Below are 26,364 nucleotides of genomic sequence, written 5' to 3' on the forward strand. Positions count from 1 at the left end.
AAGATTCGAAACTTTAAGCACCCATTCTTCTATAGTAGGCAAACTATCCTTCTTCCAATATTGTCCCACCAGTAACCGTGCTGCTGTTATCATATTCAACATCAAATTGGTTTCTTTAACATCACAATCTACAACAATACCCAATAAAAACAATTGCGGAGAAAACTTTATCTTTCTCTTAAAAATCTTTTGAATGTTCCACCAAATTTTAATCCAAAAAGCTTTTATATTTCTACAAGTCCACCACATATGAAAATAGGTGGCTTCTAAACTACCACATCTCCAACATTTAGACTGTAAGTTAGGATACATGTTAGACAACTTCTTGGCATCCAGATGCCATCTATAAAACATTTTATAAAAAATTTCTCTTAAGTTTTGAGCCTGAGTAAATTTAACATTTCTGACCCAAATTATCTCCCAAGTGTCCAACGAAATTGGTTCCTGAATATTTTGTGCCCACTTTATCATACAATCTTTAACTAATTCCATTTCCGAATCCAATTCAATTAAAGCATTATATATCCTCTTTATATGTGCACAATTTAGATCTCTAATTTGTTTTACTAAATTTTGATCTATAATTGTGATGCCAACCTTTTGATCTAACTTCCACCTAGCTTTCAATTGGGTATATTGAAACCAAGAGTGACTTATGTTTTCTTGTCTTAACTCATCTAATGATTTAAGTTGCCAATCATTCCCTTCCAATCTAAGTAATTCCTTATAAGAAACCATATCCAAACTCACTCCCATAGATACGCCCTCTATCGCGTGTCCAGGAATTCCCCAAATCGGTATTTTATAATTTAACTTATAATAATACTTTTTCCAGACACGCAATAAAGCACTTCTAAGAATATGGGATTTAAAAGCCCTGTCCACCTTCTTATCGTAAAGCAAATATGCCTGCCATCCATATACCAAATCCCAACCCTCAAGATGAAGTATTCTCTTATTAGTTAAATTAAGCCAATCACTAACCCATGTCAAGGCAACCGCATCATAATACAATTTCAAATTCGGCGCCTTAAGTCCCCCTCTTTCCCTAGCATCTTGTAAAATCTTAAATTTAACTCTTGGTTTTTCCCCCGCCCAAATAAATTTATTAATACCCTTCTGCCATTGATCAAGGTTGGCATCCCTTTTCAATATAGGTATCATTTGAAACAAAAAGAGAAACTTTGGCAGAACATTCATTTTAACAACTGCAATTCTTCCCAATAAGGATAATTGTAATTTTTTCCAATTATTTAAGTCCCTTTGTACCTTCAACCATAGTGTTTCATAATTATTCTTATACAATTTTACATTTGAAGCTGCAATATATACTCCTAAATATTTAACCTTTTTCACTATTTCAAAACCTGTTAATTTAGATAACATATCCCTTTCACTCATAGATAAATTCTTAGATAATATCTTAGTCTTATTACTATTCACCTTGAACCCAGAAACCTTACCATACTGAGTTATAATTTCCATCAAATCTATAACCGACTGTAACGGTTGAGATACTGTCACAACCAAGTCATCAGCAAAAGCTCTCAATCTATAATCATTCTGTTTTATTTTAATTCCCTTTATCATAGAGGACTCTCGAATTTTAATTAATAAAATCTCTAATGTTAAAACAAACAATAATGGTGATAGGGGGCATCCCTGTCTTGTACCATTTTCAATTTTAAAGGTCTCTGTTAGCCCCCCATTAACTATAATTTGTGCAGTTTGTTGTTGGTATATAGCTTTAATAGTATGTAAAAAACCTTCTCCAAAATTCATCTCCTCAACAACTCTCAATAAAAATTGCCAATTCAATTGGTCAAAGGCTTTCTCTGCATCCAAAAATATCAATGCTGCGGAGACTTGGTTGTTCTTATCCAAATATTCAAGCAAGTTTACAATTTGTCTTACATTATATTTCATATACCTCCCAGATATAAACCCCGATTGATCACTATGAATCATTTGTTTCAAAACTTGCATTAATCTATTAGCCAATACTTTAGCAAAAATCTTATAATCTGTATTCAAAAGCGATATAGGTCTATAATTTTTAGGTTGAGTAAGGTCTTGATCCTCATTTGGAATCAATGATACAAAAGCTGTCCTCCATGATGGAGGAACTGCACCTCCAGTCTGAATTTCATTAAACAAAATCTTTAAGGGTTCAATCATTTCGACCAACAACATTTTATAGTAAATTGCTGTTAATCCATCTGTACCCGGAGCCTTGCCCAATTTCAACTGTTTAATAACTAAGGAAATTTCTTCTGATGTAATTGGGCAATTCATCTCAAGTTGTTGTTCTTTTGAGAGTCTCGGAAAATGAGCTCCCTGTAAATACTTGTCTATATCTAAAACTTGTATATTCTTTAGAATATAATTTCGAATAAAAATCTAAAAAACTCCTCTTAATCAAATTTTGTTGGTAGACTTCTTTTCCTTTATATTATATTTTATCTATAGTACGTGATTTCTGTTTCTTCCTTAATTGGTAAGCCAACCATCTACCAGGCTTATTAGCGTTACAAAAAGTATTATGTTTAGCATAGCGCAAATTAGTTGCTACTTGATCAGCCAGTAGCATGTTAAATTGTCCTTTCAGTAAATGTATTGAGATCCTTAAATTATTATCCAATGGATTCAAAATAAGCTTTTTCTCCTTAGATTTAATCTCTTCCTCAAGATCTAAACGTTTTTGCATTTGCTTACGCCTGTAAGCGTTGTTCATATAAATCAAAACCCCTCTCATATAAGCTTTACTAGCATCCCAAACCATTTCCATCGATGTACCTTTATGCATATTTGTAACAAAAAATTCTTTCATATGTCCTCTACATTTCTGCAAGAACAAGTCATTTGTAAATAAATTCTCATTCAGCCTCCAGGATCTTCTACTACCATCTTCAGCAAAAAACTCCAACCAAACAGGACTATGATCAGACATTGTCCTAGGGAAAATCTTAACATTCTTAACCGAAGAAAAAAGATCAGTACTAATCAAAATAAAGTCAATCCTGGAGAAAGATTTATGTCTATCTGAAAAAAAGGTAAAATCTCTGTCTCTCATATTCCTTTCCCGCCATACATCTCTTAATTCCAGATCTTCCTTCAAATCAAAAAAAGCTTTAGGCAATTTCGAATTAAAAAAGTTTTTGGAGGATCCCTTCTTGTCTTCAGATGGCACCAAAACTCCATTCCAGTCCCCCATCATGATAACAGATTTATAATCCAATTCGATTAGTCTGATGTAAAAATTTAAAGAATTTTTGCTGTTGTTGATTTGGAGCATATAATCCAATAAGAAGAACTTTCTTTCCTTGTAATATTAATTCAATACTAACATATCTCCCTTGTTTATCCGATTCAATCAATCTTGCCGAAAAGTCTTTTCTTAAAAAAATGGCCACTCCAGCCTTCTTGTCCGGAGCAAAGGATGCAAAATGTGTTCCCAATCGGGAATTAATCAGATACTTTTGGTCTTTTAATGCAATATGTGTCTCTTGTAAGCAAACAATATCATTTTTATGTTGTTTCAGATTAAAAAAATACTTTCTTTCTTTTCTGTGGTGAATTTAAGCCATTAACATTCCATGTCAGGAACTTCACCATCTCTGGTGACCATGAGCCTTTGGAACATAGCCTGAAGATCAGCTGTTGCTCTCTTCGGACGTGCTCCTCCCACAGGCTCTGAGACAGCCGTGTCTTGCGTAGTTGGACCAGATACCGGCTTCTGTTTTTGCTCTTTTTCCATACGCTTATATGCAGGTCTTGTCATCCTCTGTTCTTTTGGGTCTTCCTTTAATGCCAAACTCTGCTCCATAACCTCCGCCTGCCGTATCTCCTCAAGAGGCAATGACATTGCCCCTTCACTCAATTGTTTATCTTCTTGTCTTGCTTCTGTTCTTTTGATTCGAGGAGACGGTGGTGAGCCTGCTTTCAGGACCTTAGTGTAGAAATCTTTTGCTTTTAAAATTGTATCCAATCTGTATCTGGTCCCTGCGTAATTTACCACAATTCCATTAGGTATTTCCCATCTGAACTGGATTTGTCGCTTCTTAAGCTCATCAGACAGAAAGGCAAAATCTTTCCTTTTTCTAAGAATTTTTGGAGGTATCTCCTTTAAAATCATAATGTCTTGGCCTGCAATTTGAAATCTTTCCCGATAAAAGGCCTGGATAATAGAATTTCTGGTTGATCTCCTGGATTTCCTCTTTCACCCAGCAGAATCAAAGTTCAGAAAAAAAGGGGGGGGGAAAGAAGGGAAAGGAAAGAAAAAATAAAACTTCTCCCAAAGTTCCTTAACCTTCAATAAGAAAAAAGGGAACAAGCTTTCAAATAAACAAAATCCAGTACTGGGTAAAGTCAGTTGCAAATTGTATCTCTTGCTATGTAGCAAAATATAACAGTTTTCCAACGCAGTCACTTCACACAGGAAAGAAACATTCCAGCGCCATTTTTACTCCATTTCAAACTTAAAACTTGAAGAAGATAATGAATCTGAGTTAAAGTTAAAATCCAACTTGAAAATTCAGATCTTCCTGCTTTGCTCTGCCTGCTTCTCAAAGAAACAAAATACTCACAGTCCCATCTAAGCAGCAGGTGCAGTTGTCGCGTCTTGTTCCACTCCTTTTGGAGCGAAAACGTCCTGAGAGCGGGGAAAGCCTGGGCTCCGAGGGGGCTCACCCTGTTATCCCCCAAACTACTTAGGAGAATCGCAGGGGAGCTCTACCTCTACCCAGGCAAGCTCGCCTCTCCCTCTTCTCCCGAGGGAGAAGCTCCAGCGCCGCGGGACAGCTGATTTTCGCTGCCTCCGAGCGCTTTGACGCTTCCCAGGATCGGGCGGCTTCAAAATGCCGCCATTCGGCGCGGCAGCGCTACCGGAAGTCCATATTTTTCAAGATTCCTATATGATATAGTCATTCTTAAATTATATTTGTGTTCAGTTTGAAGGGGCATATCATAATTAACTAAAGTTCCCAGGAAGCAGAACTTTTGAAGAAAAATTGTTGTCCAGTGATTATTTATAAATAGGGCACAGACAATTTATTTTCTTTGTCTAGATTCGACTTTCCATGCATTAAGAATATATTTCAAAATAATATGAGCATCTGTGAATGTTAAATTTCACAAATTAATATATGTATCAACTTCCTTTTCATAACAAACATTTATACTTTGTAAACATTATATAGAAAATACTTATAATATTATATATAAAATCATGTTGAAATGAAGCATTAATTTCAGAATATGCGATTTACAATATAAGCACAATGGAGTCCAAGTCTAAAATATTATTTTCTGTTGATTACAGAAAATACAAAATATATTGAAGTTTTTAATATTGATGTTAATACCTCTTTCCATTGTCTAGGCAAAATATAAACCTCTAATTCTAATCTGCAAATTCTAAAGTTTGTATATCAACTTGATTCATCATTAACAGATTTTTTAAAAAGTAATTCTAAGCTTTTTGAATAATTACTTTTATTAGAGTAGGTATTTCTGAGTCTGAACATACATGTCCAAATTGGGAAGTTGGTAGATATAATTGAAAATACTGCCACTGAGCCATGTAAGTCGGATTATTTTTCCTTTACGGCAGAAAACATTGAAAATACATCTATTAATTAATTACAACTAAATCTCATCTTCTACCACCTTTTCTCTATGATCAGTTTTTAAAATGTATTCTGAGATATGGATTATCCCATTGCATGAACCGAGTATGAGAAAAAGGTTCAAAATGTCCCTTTTCCAAAAAATATATTTCACAATTTTTGTAAGGATGTAACAATAAGAATAACTGCTTCAAATGTGTTGTATTTTGACCCAAACCACTAAGTAAAGATGTAATGTATGAATTTTGTAGAGGGGCATATAAAGGAGAGTTTCCACTAAGAGGACTCATCTAAATATTGATGCTAGATAATAGAAGTACAAAATTTGGAAAACTGTATCTTCTAAAACTATAACTTTCAAAGTTCTCTTCAGAATCAAAAATTCAGTACTGACAAACTCAAGAATCTTGTGGATTTCAGGAAGGCATCTGAAAAAAAATCCTGTATATTTAATATTCAAGCAGTAATTCAAGACCAAAGAACTTTATGTTTTGCCAGCATTGCAGTTTCTAATGCCTTCACCCATCCTGAAGTTTGTTGACTTCATTTCTCCTTCATTGCAACAACTGACTGAAGACAGGAAATAGATTTCTGAGTAGGCTTTAGAGTCTACTTGAGAAAAAAAAACTTTCAGTAAAGACAATAGAAATTATTTCTGCTCAGAAGGATAAAGCTGGTGCTTTCTTACTTGAGTATACACAGATACACACACACATACATGCATACAGACAATGAAAACAAGGCATAAACAATTTGTATTAAATTAATGAAGTAGTGAACCCATAGCAAGAATATAATGTAGATTAAGAAGATAAACAGTAGAAGAAAAAGATATGACTACTCATGCTTACATGCTAAACCAGAGGTTCATATATGCACAGAGGTGGCAACTAACAATATTTGTTTTTTTCCTATATAGGTTTATACTGTTGTGATAGAGCAGAAGATTATGTTTGCCAAACAGCTTGTAAAAGGATACTAATGTCAATGAAAACGGAACATGAAATTGTGGATGGACTTATTGAAAGCTGTAAAACAATGCCTCTTCCACAGGATCCTCTTTGGCAATGTTTCTTGGAGAGCTCAAGATCTGTTCATCCTGGAGTGACACTGCACCCGCCACCTTCAACAGTTCTGGATAGTGCTAAGTTGCACTGCTGTTCCAAAGCAAATACTTCTTTGTGCAGGTTAGTGCATCTCCTTCTTTGTTCCTACAAGCTTTGTTCCTACAAGCTTTTGATAAAAAAAACAAAAGTTCATTTAGCCATTAATTTGCTAATATTTAAACAGTGTACATTTTTTAAATAAAGTGAACCAATTTGAAATGTGAGAATGCTTTGGAACTCCTATCAATAGTTTAATTAAAAAAAACGCTTTCTTATTTACAAAATGAAGGGAACAACAAGTAACAAAATACACCACTTTTGTAAGGTAGTTTGCTAATGTCAAAAGAAAATGTGTTCAAGATTCTATATAAAACTCAGAGAACTACATACTATTAAAATTCTCATTGTCCTCCTTAACATTGTCATCCATCTCATTTAAGTTAATTAGCAAAGAAATTGTTTTTCCAATTAAAAACAAAACTCAGAACAAAAGCAAATATAAAAGTAGCAAGGCAGAATCTGTCAGCTTAGCGCAAAAAAGATGACGTTAAATTCCCCTTTTCCCCTAGCCCCCCCCCTTTGTCAATGTCAATGTCCAATTAGAAGTTCTCAGATTGTTTAGGAAATGGATTGAAATTGTGTTCATGCCTTCTCCATCTTTGCATTCTTTTGGCTGACCTTGTGCTGAATTGGTGCTTTCAAAGCTGGCACAGTTTCATTCCCAATCCCCCACCCCCATTTTTGTCTATCCACATTCCAGTTTCTTTTCTCTCCCCCTCTACCCACATTGTTAATGTCAGGCTGGCAAGATGCAATGGGAAGCTAGAAGCAAAATGGCAACCATGACTGCTGCCCCTCCAAAAATGGCTAGGCCTACAAAATAAAACATAGGAAACACATTAGTTACAGTATAAATCACAAGGTCTCATTTAGGCTTATGCAGATATTTGTTATGAAACTGGCGGATTAAAAGTGGGAGCGGACATGGCTAGCCTAAACCCACTTAGCCTCTGAGGGAAGGGAATCCTTTCACAGAATAAGGTAACTTCCTCATATGGAATTTAGAATCTAGGATTTATTTAACCTCAAAATGTTCTTCCCTTTCTATCATAATTGGAGGTGGAGGTGGTTTTGTTTCAGGCCATAAGGGCAAACTAAACAGGCTTCATTAGACTAAAGTAGAAAACAGGATGAATGTACTTAAGTTGGTGATGGGGAAAGGCCCTACATATTTTGGACCTAGTTTTCTGCAGGGTTGTCAGGGCTGCAGGAACTTAGTGGAGCGGTAAACCTTATCTCATACTTTAAATTCTTTGGGTGGCCCTCTTCTTGTCTGGTTGTTTCTTATATGCTTCCCTTGCCTCATCTAATGTTTTGCGGACAATGAGCCAAGTATTCTACAGGGTCTTGATCCATTCAGCTAATGACATGTGCAGGGGTCTGTGCTGAGGCAGCTCTGGCATAGGAACAAGGTCCAAGCCTTTGGTCACCTGGAAAGGAGTGAAACCAGTGCTACTGTGCAATGAGTTATTATAGGCAACTTCCATGAAAAGCAAGAGTTTGGCCCAGGTATCTTGCTGGTAGTTCAGATAGCAACAGAGGTACTGCTTCAATACACCCTTAGCTCTTTCACAGCCTCCATTGGTCTGGGAGTGGCGGTGGAGGAGCTTAACCCTTGGGAGGTGCCCAACTTCTTTAGGAATTCCTGCCAGAAGCTAGAGGTAAATTGGACACCACGGGCTGAGATGATGCGTTCAGGTGCCTCATGCAATAGGTAGATGTGTTGAATGAACATCTTCACCAGGGTTTGAGCAGGTGGAATTTTGGAGCAGGCCACAAAGTGAGCTTGTTTGGAGAAAAGATCTGTGACAATCCCAAATCACTGTATTCCCAGTGCTATCCAGTAACTCTACAATAACTCTACACTGAGATCTCCTTCTAAGGGGCGGTTGGGCTGGCTACAGGTTGCAACAGAACCAAAGTCTTCCCTGGGCACCTTTCCAGTGATGTGTACACTGGGTAACTGTCCACATAATGTTCAATGTCCTTTTTCACATGTGGCCACCAAAATTGCCGCTTCACCTGATGGGGAATTTTCACAAAGCCAAAATGCCCCGCAGTTTTGGAATCATGACTTCGCTGAAGGATCTGGGTCTGTTGGCTCACAGGCACATATAGCCAGCTCCCTATCCAAGCCAATCTGTCCTGGGATGATAGGTCCTCCTTGTTTTGTTAGAACCAATCATCCTGCACCAGGCAGTTTTTAGCACCTACATTAGATCATCCGCAATTTGCTCTTTGGGGGCCTTCTGTTGCCGAGTGAGAGCTAGGGCCACTATTTGCTTGGATAGGATAATGAAAGATGACTACCTCCTCCTTTGCACAGTTGTTTTGGGGCATTCTGGGTATGGGATCCATCAGGAGGTTTTTGCCTCTGGTCAAGTACTGAAGCGTGAAATTAAATCAACAAGTATGGAGCCCAACGGACATGTTTGGGAGATAGCCTCCTGGGTGTTTTCAGCATTTCTACTGCCTCAAAAGGGACTTTGCCACCTTCAAGAAATTGCCTCTAGATGAGGAGTGTCCACAAACCTCACATGCCATCTCCTGTTGCCCAACATCTTTCTTCCTTGAAGAGCTTCCTTGAGATCTAGACACATGACTGTAAGTACCTTTTCAGGTACGTACAGGAGGAGGACCACCACCACCCCACTACCACATTACTGGCATCAGCCTGGATTATGAAAGGTTTATCCGGGTTGTGGTGTTTTAATACTGGTTAGTGCAAATAGGCACTTTAGCTTCTTGAAAGCAGGTTAGCACTCCATGGGCCACTAAAGAGGTTTGCTGGGCTTGTGCCTGGAGCCCTCCTTTGTCTTTAGCAGATTTATGATTGGCAATGCAATCTGGGCATTAAGCAGGATGAATTGCCTGTAAAAGTTTGTGAATCCAAGGAAGCTTTGCAGTTGCTTCCTCGTGCAGGGAGCCTCCCACTCCAGGAAAGCATGTACTTTTTCTCGATCTGTTTCTATGCCTTAATGGGAGATCAGATACCCAAAATAATCCAGCTTGGGTCTTATGAAACTTGCACATGGACAGTTTGGCATATAGCTGAGCCTTTTCAGTGTTTTTTGAGCACTGCTCACACTAACTTCATATATTCGTCCATAATTTTGCTGTAAATCTAGATATCATCCAAGTACATCAACATCCCCTTATAAAGATGCTTGTGCAAGACTTCATTTATTAATTGCATGAACACTGCAGGGGTTTCCTTGCAAGCCGAAAGGGAGCACCCAAAATGGGAAGTAACTTGTGGACAATTAAAAGGAGTTTTCCATTCATCTCTCTTTTTAATGTGCACTCTGCAGTAGGGTTCTCTTAAATCCAATTTTGTGAAAAAATTTCCTTTTACCAAGTGGGCCAACAGGTGCTTCATTAGTAGGGGAGGTACAGCCTCTCTAAACAAAATGCATTTAGCGCCCTTTAATCAATGCACAGTCTAAAAGAGCCATATCCTTCCCCTGGAATAACACAGGGACAGCTATTTGCAACTTTGCTGGTTTGATGAAGCCCCTGGCCAGATTTTTGTCCACAAATGCCCTGAATTTTTCCAACTCCCAAGGTGTCATTCAGCACAGTTTGGGCTTTGGTAGCTTAGCCTCTGGGATATTTCAGTCGCACAATCCGTTGGGTGGAAGCATGTCAGAGTCCTTTTTTACTGAACACATCATCTAAATCCCTATATTCCCTGGGGATCAACAAATTTGGTCCCTCCCTCACCTGGACAGTCGTTGGACTTTCTGCTTTTACTTTTCTAATTGCAGACTCGTGGTGGCTTTTCATTACTTTTACAAATACCTCTTGGCTGGAGAGTTTCTTTCATACTTACAGCCAATTACGCTCCCAGTCTATAGAGGGATTCCATTTTTTCAGCCAGGCAAGACCCAACATCATAGTTTCAGTCATCCCTGGTACCACAAAGAAACAGATGTTTTTTGTGTGGGTCCCTATCTTCAGCTCCACCTGTTCAGTGAGGAACGTGGCTGACACTCCCCCTGCTATTGTCTCATCCAACTGGGAAAAGGCTATAGGGGACTTCAGCTCTCTCAACCTCATCCCTAGCTTCCTCACCACACCAGGACTGATGAGGCATTGGATGCATCCATAGTCTAACAGAACCGTCAGGAGCCCCTTGTGTCTTGAAGAAGCCACTGTTATTTCTACTCTGGCCTTTACAGGGATGATGGTGCCATTTACCATTGGGTTGTCTTCTCCCTCACTATTGCTCTTGAGGGCAGCCAGTGGCTTCCAGGTCAGAGTTCCTTCTCCATTGCTGGAGGAAGGGGAGAACTCTACGACCCTCACTCCTTTTCAGCCTCCTCCTTTCAGCTTAGAGGGAGATTTCCCTTTCTTTGGTGGGCCCTAAGGTTTGGTGAGCCCTGAGGTCCTTGGCTGTCTCTCCCTATATGCTTGTGAAATTCGTCTAGGTCAATTTCCACTTCACTGACCAGCAGGTACCAATTGTGGATGGTTCATGGAGCCCCTCGAGACCGGCAAGTGTAGTATAGCTCCTTGTTCAAACCCACTCATAAATGGATTATCAGAAAGTGTTGGAGGTGCTCTCCTAGCTGGCTGGCTAGCCCGTGGAACTCCTGGATATACTGGTGGAGGGAAATCCCCCTGGCCCAGGGGTGGGGCCTGTGCTGGCATGGCAGCCATTTTCAGGGTGGCTGCAGGGATGGTGGCTGCTGAGACAGCTGGTATAGCCATCAGAGGGATCGCAGGCACAGTAGGCGCTGCGGGATGCGCAGCTGTAGAGCCGGTAGCATTGGGCAATTCCCTGTTGCTGGAGTGTTTGACATTTCCAGCACCTGCAATTTCTCTCTTAGCTGCTCCACTGTTGGGCTGGAAGGCATTTGGGGTTCTCCAGTCAGCATTGGGCTTTCCAGTGGTTTCTCATTACATTTATCCCTGCAGAAGGATCTTCTTCTTCTCCCAAATGTCCCAACTCTCCAGGACCATCGGCCGTGTGGTGTTTCTCCCGGTTGTTCTTCCAGTATGGTCGTTGGCACCCCAGAACACTCCCCTGCCACCTTTGGGCAGACTGTCTGGGCTCCCTGTGGGGTCCTTAGAGCTTCAGGCTCTGCCTTGTCCCAATCTTTTTCCTCTGCTATGGTTCCTTCTCTGGACAGACATTGTTTGTGTAACTATCTTGGTAAAGTTATTCTCTAGGTAGGTCCTTCCTGCAGATTTTGCCAGATGTGATCCATCTCACTTAAGTTAATTAGCAAAGAAAGATTTCTGGCTTATTGTTTTTCCAAGAATATACTTTACTGAGAACAAAAGCAAATACAGAAGTAGCAAGGCAGAATCTGTTGGCTTGGTGTGAAAAAGATACAATTAAGTTCTCCCTTTTCCCCTGGCCACTCCCTGTTATCAGTCAATGTCCAATTAGAAGTTTTCAGATTGTTTAGGAAATGACTCTATGTTCATGCCTTCTCTATCTCCGCATTCTTTTGGCTGACCTTGTGCTGGACTGGTGCAACTCACTTTCAGAGCTGGCACAGCTTCACTTCCAACCTTCCCTGTCCTTGTCCAGCCATGTTCCAATCTCTTCCCTCTTCCCCTTGGTAATGTCAGGCTGGCAAGATACGATGCAAAGCTAAAAGCCGAATGGCAGCCATGACAAACTGGATTTTTGAGGGGCTAAATTTCAGAACATATCTAATGGGCTAACTTTCAGAAAGTGTCCAAAATCCAGGATTCATGACTGGGGAGTTTATTTATTCTAACTCTTTGCTTGACATTAGATTCAACAACATTTGTCTGAAATTACCATGTAATAGCCATTTGAAAAGCTGCTCTGAAAAATAAGTCACCACTTCACCATGTGATAGCCAAATCTGGTCCTAGGTTCATGTCTTGGCTTGCATAGATTCCAATAAAAGAGATCAAGGTAGGAAGATCATTTTATTATGATTTATTCAGAATGTTCTGATAAAAAGTTTAGAATGTTCTGATAAAAAGGATTCCTCTTATTCAGAGGGAACCCTGAGACCCATCTTACATTCCCTTTTATAGTTAAGACATCAAAGGAAATTACAACAGAAAAGTTGATTGAACAGGACAAAAGCATCTTGCCCTTTGCATAGGAAATCACTTACATGAAGTTACAGTTGTTAACGTTACATGTTACATATTTGCATCCCATAATACAACACATGTTTATTTATATGAGCTCCAAAGAAATTAGGGGCATAAAATTTAAGATTTTAATGAGGAAAAAGTCATTAGGTTATTTGAAGTCCACCAAGACAGAAACCAGGTGCCATTTAACATGAACAAGCTTGTTAACTAATATGATCCTGGCCTGGAGAGCAAAGACAGTTTTATCTTGTAATTTAAGAAATTATCAATCAATCCATCCACTAACAGAATGAAGAACTTTCTATATTCCAGTCTGCAATGCTTTGATAAGCTATTAACACCAATTAAAAAGGAGTATAAAATCAAATAAAAATACAAGAAAAACTCATTCTATTTATTAAGTACAATAATACTATAAAGTCCATGTTGTGTAGCTGTAATATGGCAGCCTGTACTACTGGTTGAAAGTTTGTACAATCAAGAAGTACTTCTGATGCCTAGTAGTTTTAACCCATTCTGGTCCTCCTCTGGACTAAGTCTAAACCATTCAATGTTCTGCATTGGAAGCCATCACATACTTAAAGATTGCTATTATACCTCTGCTCAATTGTATTTTCTGTAGGCATACTAAGATTCTTTAAACATTCCTTATAGCAGAGGTCTCAACCCCGAGGCTGCAGCCCACTCCTGGGCCACAGCTTGCTCAAAACCAGGCCATGGGAGAGATGGGCAAGCACGTGTGCATGAAAGTCCACTCAGACGAGTAATGGGCAAGCATGCACATGAAGCTTCGCTCGCGCAAGTGTTGGGCAAGAGCGCAAAACTTCACTTGCATGAAGCGAAAGCACTTGGGTATGATTGGAGCTTTGCACATGAGCACAAGCACCCTCCATTCAGGCACCCTCCACTTGTGCGAGCATAGCTTCGTATGTGTGAATTAGTGTCTTCCGCTCATGCAAGTGGAACTTTGCATGTGAGTGCAAGTGCTTGCCACTCATGCACGTGCCTGCCACTGATGCAAGTGGAGCTCCATGCAAGTGGAGCTTCTCGCATGAGCACAACCACCCTCCACTCGCGCGCAAAGCTCCATTTGTGTGAGTGGAGGGCATGCACGCATGCCACTTGCACAAATAGAGCTGTGCACGTATGCCTGACACTCACATGCCCCCCCACGAAGCTGGGCTGGGCCACTAAGCAGGAAAGGTTAGTGATTGCTACTTTAGGACTGGATTTCTAAAACCTTCACAATTTTGAACTGATTTCTTTAAAAAAAACTTTTTCTTTTTAAATTAAAACAAAAAACCTGACATATTATGGCTTCTTATATCCATATACACATTCATATCCTTATCCATATATGTATATGTTTATATAGAATAGAACATTCTTTGTTGTCCAAGTGGACACACAAGGGATTTATCTCCAGTGCATAAGCTCTCAGTATACATATAAGCAACAAAATAATAAATCATAAGATATAATCAACAAATGATAGCCTTAAGATTCTACTACGTGGTTAAATATCCTTAGGCATAAGAGAGTTGTCATGGTTCCGATAGATGAAACCCATCAAAAAAGGCAAATTTCTTCCTTAAAGTACATTTATTCAGGATACAAAGTATCAGCAGTACCTAGTTGAAACCAAAAACTAAATTCCCTTCCCCCAAATACAAAGTAACATACAATTAACTGTCATAAATCACACTCCTCAATTAGCTTAAATCACTGGGCTTTCTCCTCAACTCCACAGTCCACCAAAACGTTATCAACTTGTCCTTGTATTCCCACATCAGAGTTATTATTGTGGCTAGCTGAGCTTACATTCCAATCCCCCCTCCTTTGCTGCACCTAATTTCTAAAGTAAGAAAAAGTATGTTAAAGGAATAGAGAAAATGGCTGCATTTTCATCAGTTGTCAGAGCAGGAACATCCTATGTTAGCAGCGTTGACAACAATGCTGTAGGAATTATGTATTTAGCAGAGTGATGCCATGGGGGAAACAAACTGTCTTTGTGTCTAGTTATTTTAGCATGCATTGGTCTATAGCAGCATCCTGAGGGGAGGAATTGAAACAGTTTATGTCTAGGATGCGGGGGGTCCATACATATTTTCTCAGCCTGCTTTCTGACCCATGCAATATACAAGTCCTCAGTAGAAGGCAGGCTGGTTGCAATTATTTTTTCTGCAGTCCTAATTATTATTATTATTATTATTTATTAAATTTATATACCGCCCTTCTCCCGGAGGACTCAGGGCGGTGAACAGGGCATATAAATAGAAATACAAAAGTTAAAAAGGATTAAATAATTTCCCAATTAAAACAATCACAATATAAATCCCATTAAAACCCTAACGTTCCCCCATCAGGCCAGGCCAGCTTGTTCGAATAAATGGGTCTTTAGCCCGCGCCGGAAGGAGCCAATATCCGGTGCCGTCCGGAGCTCAACCGGCAGTTGGTTCCATAAAGCCGGGGCACCCACAGAGAAGACCCTCCCCCTGGGGGCCACCAGCCGGCATTCTCTGACCAGAGGCACCCTGAGGAGGCCCTCTCTGTGGGAATGCACAGGGCAGAGGGAAGTCGACGCCGGCAGCAGGTGGTCCCCGAGGTATTCCGGACCCATGCCATGTAAGGACTTAAAAACCATCACCAAGACCTTGAACCTCACCCGGAAGACAACTGGTAACCAATGCAGCTCGCGGAGCAAAGGTGTAACATGGGAGTACCGGGAAACTCCCAAGACAACTCTCGCGGCCGCATTCTGTACCAGTTGGAGCCTCCGAGTGGTCTTCAAGGGAAGCCCCATGTAAAGAGCATTGCAGTAGTCCAGATGAGAGGTCACGAGCACATGAGTGACCGTACACAGGGCATCCCGGTCCAGATAGGGCCGCAACTGACGCACCAGGCAAACCTGAGCGAAAGCCCCCCTAGTCACGGCTACTATGTGATCTTCCAAAGTAAGCCGTGAATCTAGGAGGACTCCCAAGTTGCGAGCCCTATCCACGGGGGGTAAAAACTCACCCCCCATAGAAAGAGATGGAACATTTTGAATGTCCCGGGATGCCGGAATGTACAGCCACTCGGTCTTGTCAGGGTTGAGCTGAAGTCTGTTCCTCCCCATCGAGACCCAAACCGCCTCCAGGCAACAGGACATCACATCGAGGGCATCACTGGGGTGGTTTGGGGTCGAAATGAAAAGTTGGGTATCATCAGCGTATTGATGATACCCAACTCCAAAACCACGAATGATCTCACCCAGCGGTTTCATGTAGATGTTAAACAGGAGAGGCAAGAGGACCGATCCCTGAGGAACTCCACAAATGAGAGCCCTTGGGGTCGACCTCTGCCCTCCTGCCAACACCGACTGTGAGCGTCCCAGGAGATAGGAGGAGAACCACTGAAGAACTGTGCCTCCCACTTCCAATCCCCTGAGACGCCGCAGCAGGATACCATGGTCGATGGTATCGAAAGCCGCCGAGAGGTCTAATAGGACTAGGACAAAGGAATGTCCTCTGTCCCGAGCCCTCCAGAGATCATTCACCAGAGCGACCAATGCCGTCTCCGTGCTGTACCCGGGCCTGAAGCCCGATTGGGACGGGTCTAGATAATCCGCTTCATCCAGAACCAGAGGGAGCTGATGCGCCACCACACTCTCAACAACCTTCGCAAGAAAGCAAAGGTTGGAGACCGGACGAAAGTTGTTTAACACAGCTGGGTCCAAGGCAGGCTTCTTGAGGAGAGGTCTCACCACCGCCTCCTTCAAGACGGTGGGGAAATTACCCTCACTCAAAGAAGCAGATATAACTGCCTGGAACCAGCCTCGTGTCCTCTCCCTAGCTGCATAAGCCAGCCAAGAAGGGCACGGGTCCAATAAACATGTGGTGGAGCTCAACCTCCCCATAATCCTGTCCACTTCCTCAGGGGTCACAGAGTCAAACTCCTCCCAGATAACATTGACAAGACCGCCCATGTCCTGATCGTCGGACTCTGCCCAGCTGGAGTCCAAGCCGGTCCGAATCCGAGCGATTTTGTCCGACAGATGTTGACCAAACTCCTCGGCACGACCCTGCAAGGGATCCTCCCTCACCTCCTGATTAAGGAGGGAGCGAGTCACCCTAAACAGGGCGGCCGGGCGATTATCTGCAGACGCGATGAGGGAAGAGAAGTAATTACACCTCGCCGCCCTCATCGCTGCGAGATAAGACCTAATATAGGTTCTTAGTCGCAACCGGTCGGATTCGGATCGGCTGGACCTCCAACAGCTCTCTAGGCCCCGTTTCCGACGCTTCATCTCCCTGAGCTCCGCAGAGAACCATGGAGCTCGTTGGGATCTGCACCGGGTCAGGGGCCACAAGGGTACAACTCGGTCAAGTGCCTCAGTGGCTGCCCTTTCCCAGGCTTCCACTAAGGCATCCGCCGAGTTGTGAGCAACGGAGGCAGGTGGGGACCCCAGCGCTGCCTGGAACCTATCAGGGTCCATTAAGCGCCTGGGGCGGTACCATCTAGTTGGTTCCGCATCCCCACGGCGGGGGGTGGCAAGACGGAAGACCAGCCGCAGGAGGTAATGATCAGTCCATGACAGGGGCATAATAAATGGAGAGCCCCCACCAAGATCATCAAACCACCGTCCAGATAAGAAAACCAGGTCAAGGGTGTGGCCTCCCTCATGAGTTGGTTCAGAAATTACTTGCGTCAGGTCCATGGCCGTCATGGAAGCCATGAACTCCTGAGCTAACTCAGATGACCCTCCCAGGGATGGTAGATTGAAGTCACCCAAAACTATGAGTTTGGGGAACTCAATCACCAAACCAGAGAGGACATCGAGTAGCTCAGGCAGGGCTGCCGCTGTGCGACTAGGCGAAAAGTACACCAGCAGCAAGCCCAACTGCGCCCCCGGACCAAACCTCAAAAAGAGAGACTCATACCCGACTATCTGAGGAACGGTGGTCTCCCGCGGACATAAGGTCTCCCTAATAGCTACCGCCAATCCCCCGCCCCTACCTTGAGCCCAAGCCCGGTGTAGCACCCGGAAACCTGGTGGGCAGAGATCAACCAAAGGGACCCCACCCTCTGGACCCAACCAGGTCTCCGTGATGCAAGCCAGGTCCACATGCTCACCCTCAACCAAATCCCGCACAAGGGGAGCTTTATTAATCACGGACCTGGCATTCAGATACACCAGCCAGAGCTTAGGAGGCTGCACATCCTCGCTCCCGGGACCTCGGGGAAGAAACAGAGGGTCGGAGCGCCTCACTGCTTGTAAATAGTGGAGACGGCCCTCCCGGTGACGATACGGCCCTCTGTACATGCACCTGCTGCCATTCCCCAATGTCATGGGAATCGGTAGTCCCACGACCCGTTCCCGAGCCCCGGAGGTAACCACACCCTGCTCTCCCCCTACGCGATCAGACCCAGGCCTGGCCTGAACCACGGTTGAATGACCACCCCCCATAGCCAAACAGCCACCACCCACTCCCACCCCTCTCCCTAACCCCATAAAAAATTTCACTAAAAAGTTAACCAGGGGCCTCCTATTAAATTTATATTGAAGTCCCCTGCCCCTGCCCGGCCATCTCTAATTAGCTGTTGAAGTCTGTACTTGTCCGGTTTGGTTGCTGTAACTAACCAAACAGTTATAGAAATACAAATGATAAACTCAATAATTTCTCTGTGGAACTGTATCAGCAGTTGCTAGGGCAATCTGAGCTTTCTGAGTTGGCACAGGAAGAACCTTCTTTGTTATGCCTTTTTAATGATGGTTCTAATATGAGGTGTCCATTTCAAATCCTGGGAGATGCAGCCTCTGCCGCCCCCTTCTCTCAGCTGAGAGAATGGGGCAGTGGAGCGCTCCGCCGAGAGAATGGGGTGGCTTGCTGTTGGCGCGGTGCGGCGTGGCAGAGGCTGGATCCCCCGAAAGAAGTCTTCGCCGAGAAAATGGGCGCTGAGACGAGAGAATGAGGCGTTGGAGCGCTCCGCGAAGTATGGGGCGGTGGGCAACCTTCCACCGCCCCATACTTCGCGGAAGCTCCAACGCCTCATTCTCTCAGCTGAGAGAAGGGGGCGGCAGAGGCTGCATCCCCCGAAAGAAGTCTCCGCTGAGCGAGAGAATGAGGCGGTGGAGCGCTCCGCGAAGTATGGGGCGGTGGAAGCTTGCCCACCACCCCATACTTCGCGGAGCGCTCCAACGCCTCATTCTCTCATCTCAGCGCCCATTTTCTCGGCGAAGACTTCTTTCGGGGGATCCAGCCTCTGCCGCCCCCTTCTCTCAGCTGCCCAGCTGAGAGAAGGGGGTGACAGAGGCTGGATCCCCCGAAAGAAGTCTCCGCTGAGACGAGAGAATGAGGCGGTGGAGCGCTCCGCCAAGTATGGGGCAGGGGAGGCTTGCTGCCCATTCTTTCGGCGGAGACTTCTTTCGGGGGATCCAGCCTCTGGCACGCCGCACCGCGCCAACAGCAAGCCACCCCATTCTCTCGGCAGAGCGCTCCACTGCCCCATTCTCTCAGCGGCTTGCTGCCCCATTCTCTCGTCTCGGCAGAGCCAAGCTGAGAAAAGGGGGCAACAGAGGCTGGATCCCCCGAAAGACGTCTCTGCTGAGATGAGAGAACGGGGTGGCAAGCCGCCGAGAGAATGGGGCGGTGGAGTGCTCCGCCGAGAGAATGGGGTGGCTTGCTGTTTTCTCGGTGCAGCACGGCAGAGGCTGGATCTCCCGAAAGACGTCTCTGCTGAGATGAGAGAACGGGGTGGCAAGCTGCCGAGAGAATGGGGCGGTGGAGCGCTCCGCTGAGAGAATGGGGTGGTGGAGGCTTGCCGCCCATTCTCTCGGCAGAGACTTCTTTCGCGAGATCCAGCCTCTGCCGTGCTGCACCGAGAGAACAGCAAGCCGCCCCATTCTCTCGGTGGAGCACTCCACCGCCCCATTCTCTCGGCGGCTTGCCACCCCGTTCTCTCATCTCAGCAGAGACGTCTTTCGGGAGATCCAGCCTCCAGCTGCTGCATTTCCCAGCCTCGGCTTATACTTGAGTCAATAACTTTTTCCAGTTTTGGGGGGTAAAATTAGGGGTCTCGGCTTATACTCGAGTCGGCTTATACTCAAGTATATACGGCAGTTTAATATCCCTGTCTTTTCTATCTGGTTTGTTCTTTTTGAATTAGTTGCAGCTTTCCAGACTGCATGAATTTTATTTATTTATTTATTTATTTATTTATTTATTTATTTATTATTTATTTATTTATTTATTTATTTATTTTAATCCCATTTATATCCCGCCCTTCTCTGAAGACTCAGGGCGGCTTACAATCTAAGCACAAATCAATGTGCTTAGCAATAGCCTTCATTCTATGTATATGCCTGCTTATTAGGGCTTTTGCCCCCCCCCAGCGGCATTATTACAAAGTCAGCTTATTGCCCCAACAATCTGGGTCCTCATTTTACCTACCTCGGAAGGATGGAAGGCTGAGTCAACCTTGAGCCTGGTGGGACTCGAACTGCACTAATTGCAGGCAGCTGGTGTTCATGAATTTCAAGTCTCCCCCCCTGATCTATGTCTCAGTATTTCCATTGGAGATATCAATTTGCACTTAAGCGCATGAGTGCAAATTAAAGTAGCCCCATATGACACCACTGTGTCCAAAATACACCATTTCTAGACTATGAAACCGAGATAGGCAATTCATCATCTAGCTTCTGAGTTTATTATCTAGGAAATGAGCAGTCAGGCAATTGTGAAGAACAGTCTGTTTTTATTTTGAAAAGGATATAAATATTTAAAACATCAGGTATATTCAGTAATTCAGGAATGTTAAGGAATTTATTGTGCAGAGGTCTCCTTGTGCTACCAAAGAGTTGCACAGACAAGGAAGGGTACTGAGAGCAGTAAAAGTCACACACAGAAATACACTGAGTTCTAAAAGCAAAAAGTATTTTACTTTGAGGTGGTGTAAAAACAAAAATGCACAGTCAAAAAAATAAACAGTCCAAGTCATACACAATAGCAACAGTCCAAGGAGTAATCCAAACTACAAAGTCTTCTTACCGGTCCAGAGGTCAATACACAGTTCAGGTTTACAACAGTAGTAAACCAACAGCAGAGCAAAAACAGTAACAGTAGAAAGCAGTGAATTCAGAGAGAGAGAGAAGCTACGTTCCTAGCTTCCTCTTATGGCCATGAGAACACTTACACACCCATTGGCCAATTAACTTCTTAAAGCCATAGCATTATGGTTAATATATTTTCAACCCAACATTGTAGGCTAACACCATATGCCTAACATTCTCCCCTTTGGGTAGAATAATATATAACTCTTACAATCTTATGCACATTCTTTCACAATTAGCATTGTGTTTCACAGCACTTTGTACCTTCGTAAAATGGTCTGCAATATTTACATCAGTTGGACAATACTCTAACTGTATTAATTTATCTTTGACACATTGTCTGACATTTAAATAACGAAGATCAGTATGTTTAGATCTTGTTCTTACTGCAGCATTATTAGCCATCTTTATTGCAGCTTGATTGTCCTCATACACAATGAATGGATCATTTACATTTAAACCCATATCTAACAATAATTGTTTGTACACTAGCAGTTCTGTACATAACACTGATAGACATGAAAATTCAGCCTCCATTGTAGATAAGCTTATGTGTTTTTGTCTAATAGACTTCCATCCAATCAAAGAATCACCCAACATTATAGCCAACCCTGAGGTAGATTTACGAGTGTTTGAATCAGAGGCAAAACTCGCATCTGCATATGCAGTAAGGATTAACTCACGATTTGGCTCTAGATATAACGAGTAGTGAATAGTCTGCTTCAGATATCTTAATACTCGTTTAGCTGATTGCCAGTGTCTAACAGTTGGATTATTGTTGTACCTAGCTAATTGGTTTATACAGTAAGAAATATCAGGTCTAGTCCAATTACTCAGATACATAAGACTTCCTATCAAAGATTGGTACATAGTCTTATCAAATACAGGACTCTCAACATTAGTGTCCTTAAAATCCATAGCCATCGGAGTTTTTGCTGGTTTACACATTTCCATATTGTATCTCTTTAATAACTGAGATATCTTACTGGCTTGCGACACCTTAAAACCCCTATTCGTTTTCACAATATCTAACCCCAAATAGTGGCTTATTTTCCCAAGATTTCTAATTGTGAATTTATTTTGCAATCTTGAAATGATAGTTTGTGCTTCTAACTCAGTTTTTGTTATTATTGCAATATCATCTGTGAATAATAAAAGAAAAGATAATGCTCCGTTGTGTTCCCTTCTAAACAAACAAGGATCAGCATTACTGGCTACAAAACCTAATGCACTTAACTCATTAACTATACATTTGTTCCACTCATAGCCTGATTGTTTCAATCCATAGAGGCTTTTCTTTAATTCCCAACAATCATGGTCTCTATCACTGGTCAATCCTGGTGGTATTCTTAAATAAATAGTATGTTGCAATGGAGCATGTAGATATGCAGTTTCAACATCTACATGATTAACCATATATTGGTTTTTAGCCGCCCATACTAAAGCTGCTCTTAAAGTAGTTGCCCTTAGACTGGGTGCAAACACTTCGTCATAATCCTCAGTAGTTTGGGCAAAACCTTGTGCAACCAAACGTGCCTTATGGGTTACAGTCCCGTCTACACCCTTCTTTAACTTATATATCCATTTACAACCTATAGCTTGCTCACCAGGTGGCAGTTTAGCTTTCTGATAAACCTTAAGATTCTGCAAAGACTTCAACTCCCTGTTCATTGCAGCTTTCCATGATGCCTGTTCCTTTTCAGGATACATCCTGATCTCATCATAGTTAGATGGCTCTACACTAACTTGACATATTACACTTGCTTCATAGCGATCAGGTGGACGTCTGATATGCATTGAACGCCAGGGAATTACAGGGCTTTGAGTTTCTGACTCCTTTCCTTCCTCTGATTCCTCTTTTATCTCCCCTATCTCCTCTTCATCTTTTATATTTACAGGAGATGTATTATCATTACTAGTTACGTTATCAGAGGAGTCCTCAAACACTAGAGGATCAGTATTAACAGCTTCTTGCTCTAACCTATCCCAACCAACGTGCTCAAGGAATTTTGCACTAGAACTGTTATATACATTAGTTGTGCCTCGTTCCCAGAAACGATAGGATCTGTGATTAGCTTCGTAACCTACGAAGTATAATTGCCTAGCCCTATGTTGGCCTTTACTCCTGAGTTGTGCAGGAATGTGGACCCAAGCTGGGGTGCCAAACGTGTGCAGGTAATCAAGGTTTGGTCTTCTACCATGCCATATAGTATATGGTATTTTACCAGTAGAAGTATTAACAACTATATTCAGAACATGGTTTGCACATTTTGCTGCCTCCCCCCACAGTCTATCTGTTAAGCCAGAATCTTGTAACATGGTTCTCATCATGGCTTGTAACGTTTGCCCACGTCTCTCAACAAAAGCATTATGTTGAGGTCTATAAGGGGCTGAACGTTTATGCTCAATGCCAGCAGATTCTAGCATATCAACAAAACGCTTGTTTGTAAATTCAGTACCATTATCAGTAACTATGCACTGAACCTTTCTCTTTGTTTTTCTCTCCACGAACTTCAGCCAGTTTGCAAATTGTTGGAAAGTATCTGCCTTTGACTTAAGCAGATAACAAAAACCATATCTAGAGTAGTGGTCCAATATACTTAAAATATAACATGACCCTCCTAAACTTGGTTTCATGGGTCCAATTAAATCAGCAAACACAACTTCCAAAGGTACAGTTGTTTTGAAGCCGTTTATCCTGTTTGCAGGAGTTGCCTTGCTCTTTTCCTGATTACAGGCATTGCAATTCAAATACTTACTACATGGCTTCAGTTTAACTCCCTCTACTAATTCCACTGTTTTACGTAGTGAGTTAAAGTTTACATGCCCTAACCGCCTATGCAATAAATGTATACACTCATCATGTGGCTTCTTGTTCTCACATATTGAGTTAGCTTTAACTGTACAAACCTGGTTACTTGTGAGAATGAATAAACCATCTTTCAAATTAGCAGTTACACAGGTTCCATTCCTCTCAATAGTGCATTGCTCCCCTCTGAATGTTACCACAAACCCAACCTTAACCAATTCCCTTACAGATAACAGGTTGAATCTTAGTTTAGGTATATATAACATAGGTAACTGTTCATCAATGCATGGACAATAGGAATTACCTTCACCAGAGGCCTTCATCCTCCAACCATTGGCCAGTGAAACATATTGGTTGCTGTTTTTCATATTAACAAACCTCTCTTTCACTTTAGTAATGCATTGTGAAGCCCCACTATCAACAACCCACAATTCATTGTTTCTGGATGTTGGTTCACCAGAAATAGCCAAACCAATGCCCTTCTTAGCCTTCCCACTGCTATTCACATTCTGTTTTTTACCCTTTCTACAGAATTTGGCTATATGCCCTCTAGCCCCACAAGAATAACATTTCTTGCTCCTCTTGTGGCTGTGTCTCTCTCAGCTGGTCTCTGTCACGCCTCCTTCTGGACTCTTCCAGCAGTCTCCCAGTAATGTTAGTCAATGTCAGTTCCTCTCTGGTCAGGACTTCCAAAGAAGAAACATACTCATCATAACTCTCATCCAAAGATGACAGAATAATGTAGACCTGATGCAACTCTGAAAAAATCAGCTCCTTTTCATGAAGCTCTTGAAAAGTTGCCTTCATGTAATTTAAATGGGTCAGCATATCTCCATTCTTCTGCAAACGAGCCCTAAACAGCTTACGTGTAAGGTGTATATGTGCACCCACACTGTCACGAACATAAAGCCTTCGCAAAACGCCCCAACACCTAGCAGCAGATTCCTCACCACGAATATGGACAAGCTGCTGGTCATTCAGTGTTAGTCCAATAATGCAAAGAGCTTTCTCATTGCTACGTTTAAAGTTGTCTAACTTCTTTGCATCCTCTTCGTCATCTGGATCCCAAGCAGTAGTATCTGGTGGGTTATTTACAACAGCCCATAGTCCTTCCTTGCGCAAAAGCAAGCAGCATTTTGTGGACCAGGAAACATAGTTTGTCCCATCCAACCGGGTTATCCAGGAGATGCCTGACAACAGTTCCTGTGCCATTTTACACCAAATACAAACTCAGCTAGGAATACTGTGTGTACTTACTCTCAGTACAGGCCTGGGCCCATAACCAGTGTTAAGGAATTTATTGTGCAGAGGTCTCCTTGTGCTACCAAAGAGTTGCACAGACAAGGAAGGGTACTGAGAGCAGTAAAAGTCACACACAGAAATACACTGAGTTCTAAAAGCAAAAAGTATTTTACTTTGAGGTGGTGTAAAAACAAAAATGCACAGTCAAAAAAATAAACAGTCCAAGTCATACACAATAGCAACAGTCCAAGGAGTAATCCAAACTACAAAGTCTTCTTACCGGTCCAGAGGTCAATACACAGTTCAGGTTTACAACAGTAGTAAACCAACAGCAGAGCAAAAACAGTAACAGTAGAAAGCAGTGAATTCAGAGAGAGAGAGAAGCTACGTTCCTAGCTTCCTCTTATGGCCATGAGAACACTTACACACCCATTGGCCAATTAACTTCTTAAAGCCATAGCATTATGGTTAATATATTTTCAACCCAACATTGTAGGCTAACACCATATGCCTAACAAGGAAGAACAGAAACAGTGTCTTTTTTAAGACACAAGAAGAAAATAGAATGGTTCTAAACGTGGTCCTAGGCATAGACCGGTAAGACTTGCTATGTTCAGTAGAACCTAATTTCAGTAACTATACAAAAGATTATTAGCAAAATCTTTTTCATGATTATATCAACAATGAGTTGGACATAATTAAAAGTCTACAACTTCTTGCAGTCCTTATATTTTCCTTTATGTTTGGGACAAAAAGTCTTATGAACTATATGCTAAAGTATAAACATAAAATATTTCATTTTTATTTCATTTCATATATATTTGTACTCTTTTTAGAGATGTGTGCACTAAACTTTATACAAGCAGCTGGGGCAATACACAAAGCTGGCAAGAATTTGATCGTTTTTGTGAATATAATCCCATTGAAGTTTCCATGTTGACTTGCTTAGCAGATGTACGTGAACCTTGTCAGCTCGGCTGTAGAAATCTTACTTTCTGCACTAATTTTAATAACAGGTAAGAAAGCGTTTCTCAATATTTTTAAACAATATTGTTTTGAAATATATAAATATGTTGGAGAAAGTATGTTTGCTAATTCTGGATCTGGATGGCTTCATTCCCAGGCGAGAGATTTTTTTGCAGAAGGAATTTAAAACATTGTAAGACATTATGACAAGTGCCTCAATTTGAATGGCAATTATGTTGAAAAGTAATGTAATGTTGTAGTTTTCTAATGTGTATAATAAAAGTTCTGTATCTGCAAGTGTCTTGTCATTGATAACCAAACAGAGGTTTATTTCCAAATTGCCCTCGTACTTAAAAGAATGATAGTTGCATG

The 26,364-nt window shown here is 42.0% G+C and overlaps 1 protein-coding gene across 1 annotated transcript in view; it reads left to right on the forward strand.

Moving 5' to 3' along the window:
- The window catches only part of RECK (reversion inducing cysteine rich protein with kazal motifs), a 283,835-nt gene that overhangs the window by 117,429 nt on the left and 140,042 nt on the right, over window positions 1-26,364 (forward strand). Inside the window, exons 9-10 of the mRNA XM_081343248.1 lie at window positions 6,547-6,814; window positions 25,863-26,042. Coding sequence (XP_081199374.1) covers window positions 6,547-6,814; window positions 25,863-26,042 — 448 coding nt within the window. The remainder of the gene's footprint in view (window positions 1-6,546; window positions 6,815-25,862; window positions 26,043-26,364) is intronic.

This window comes from Vipera berus, assembly GCF_964194415.1.
Source record: "Vipera berus genome assembly, chromosome: Z".
Lineage (NCBI taxonomy): Eukaryota > Metazoa > Chordata > Lepidosauria > Squamata > Viperidae > Vipera > Vipera berus.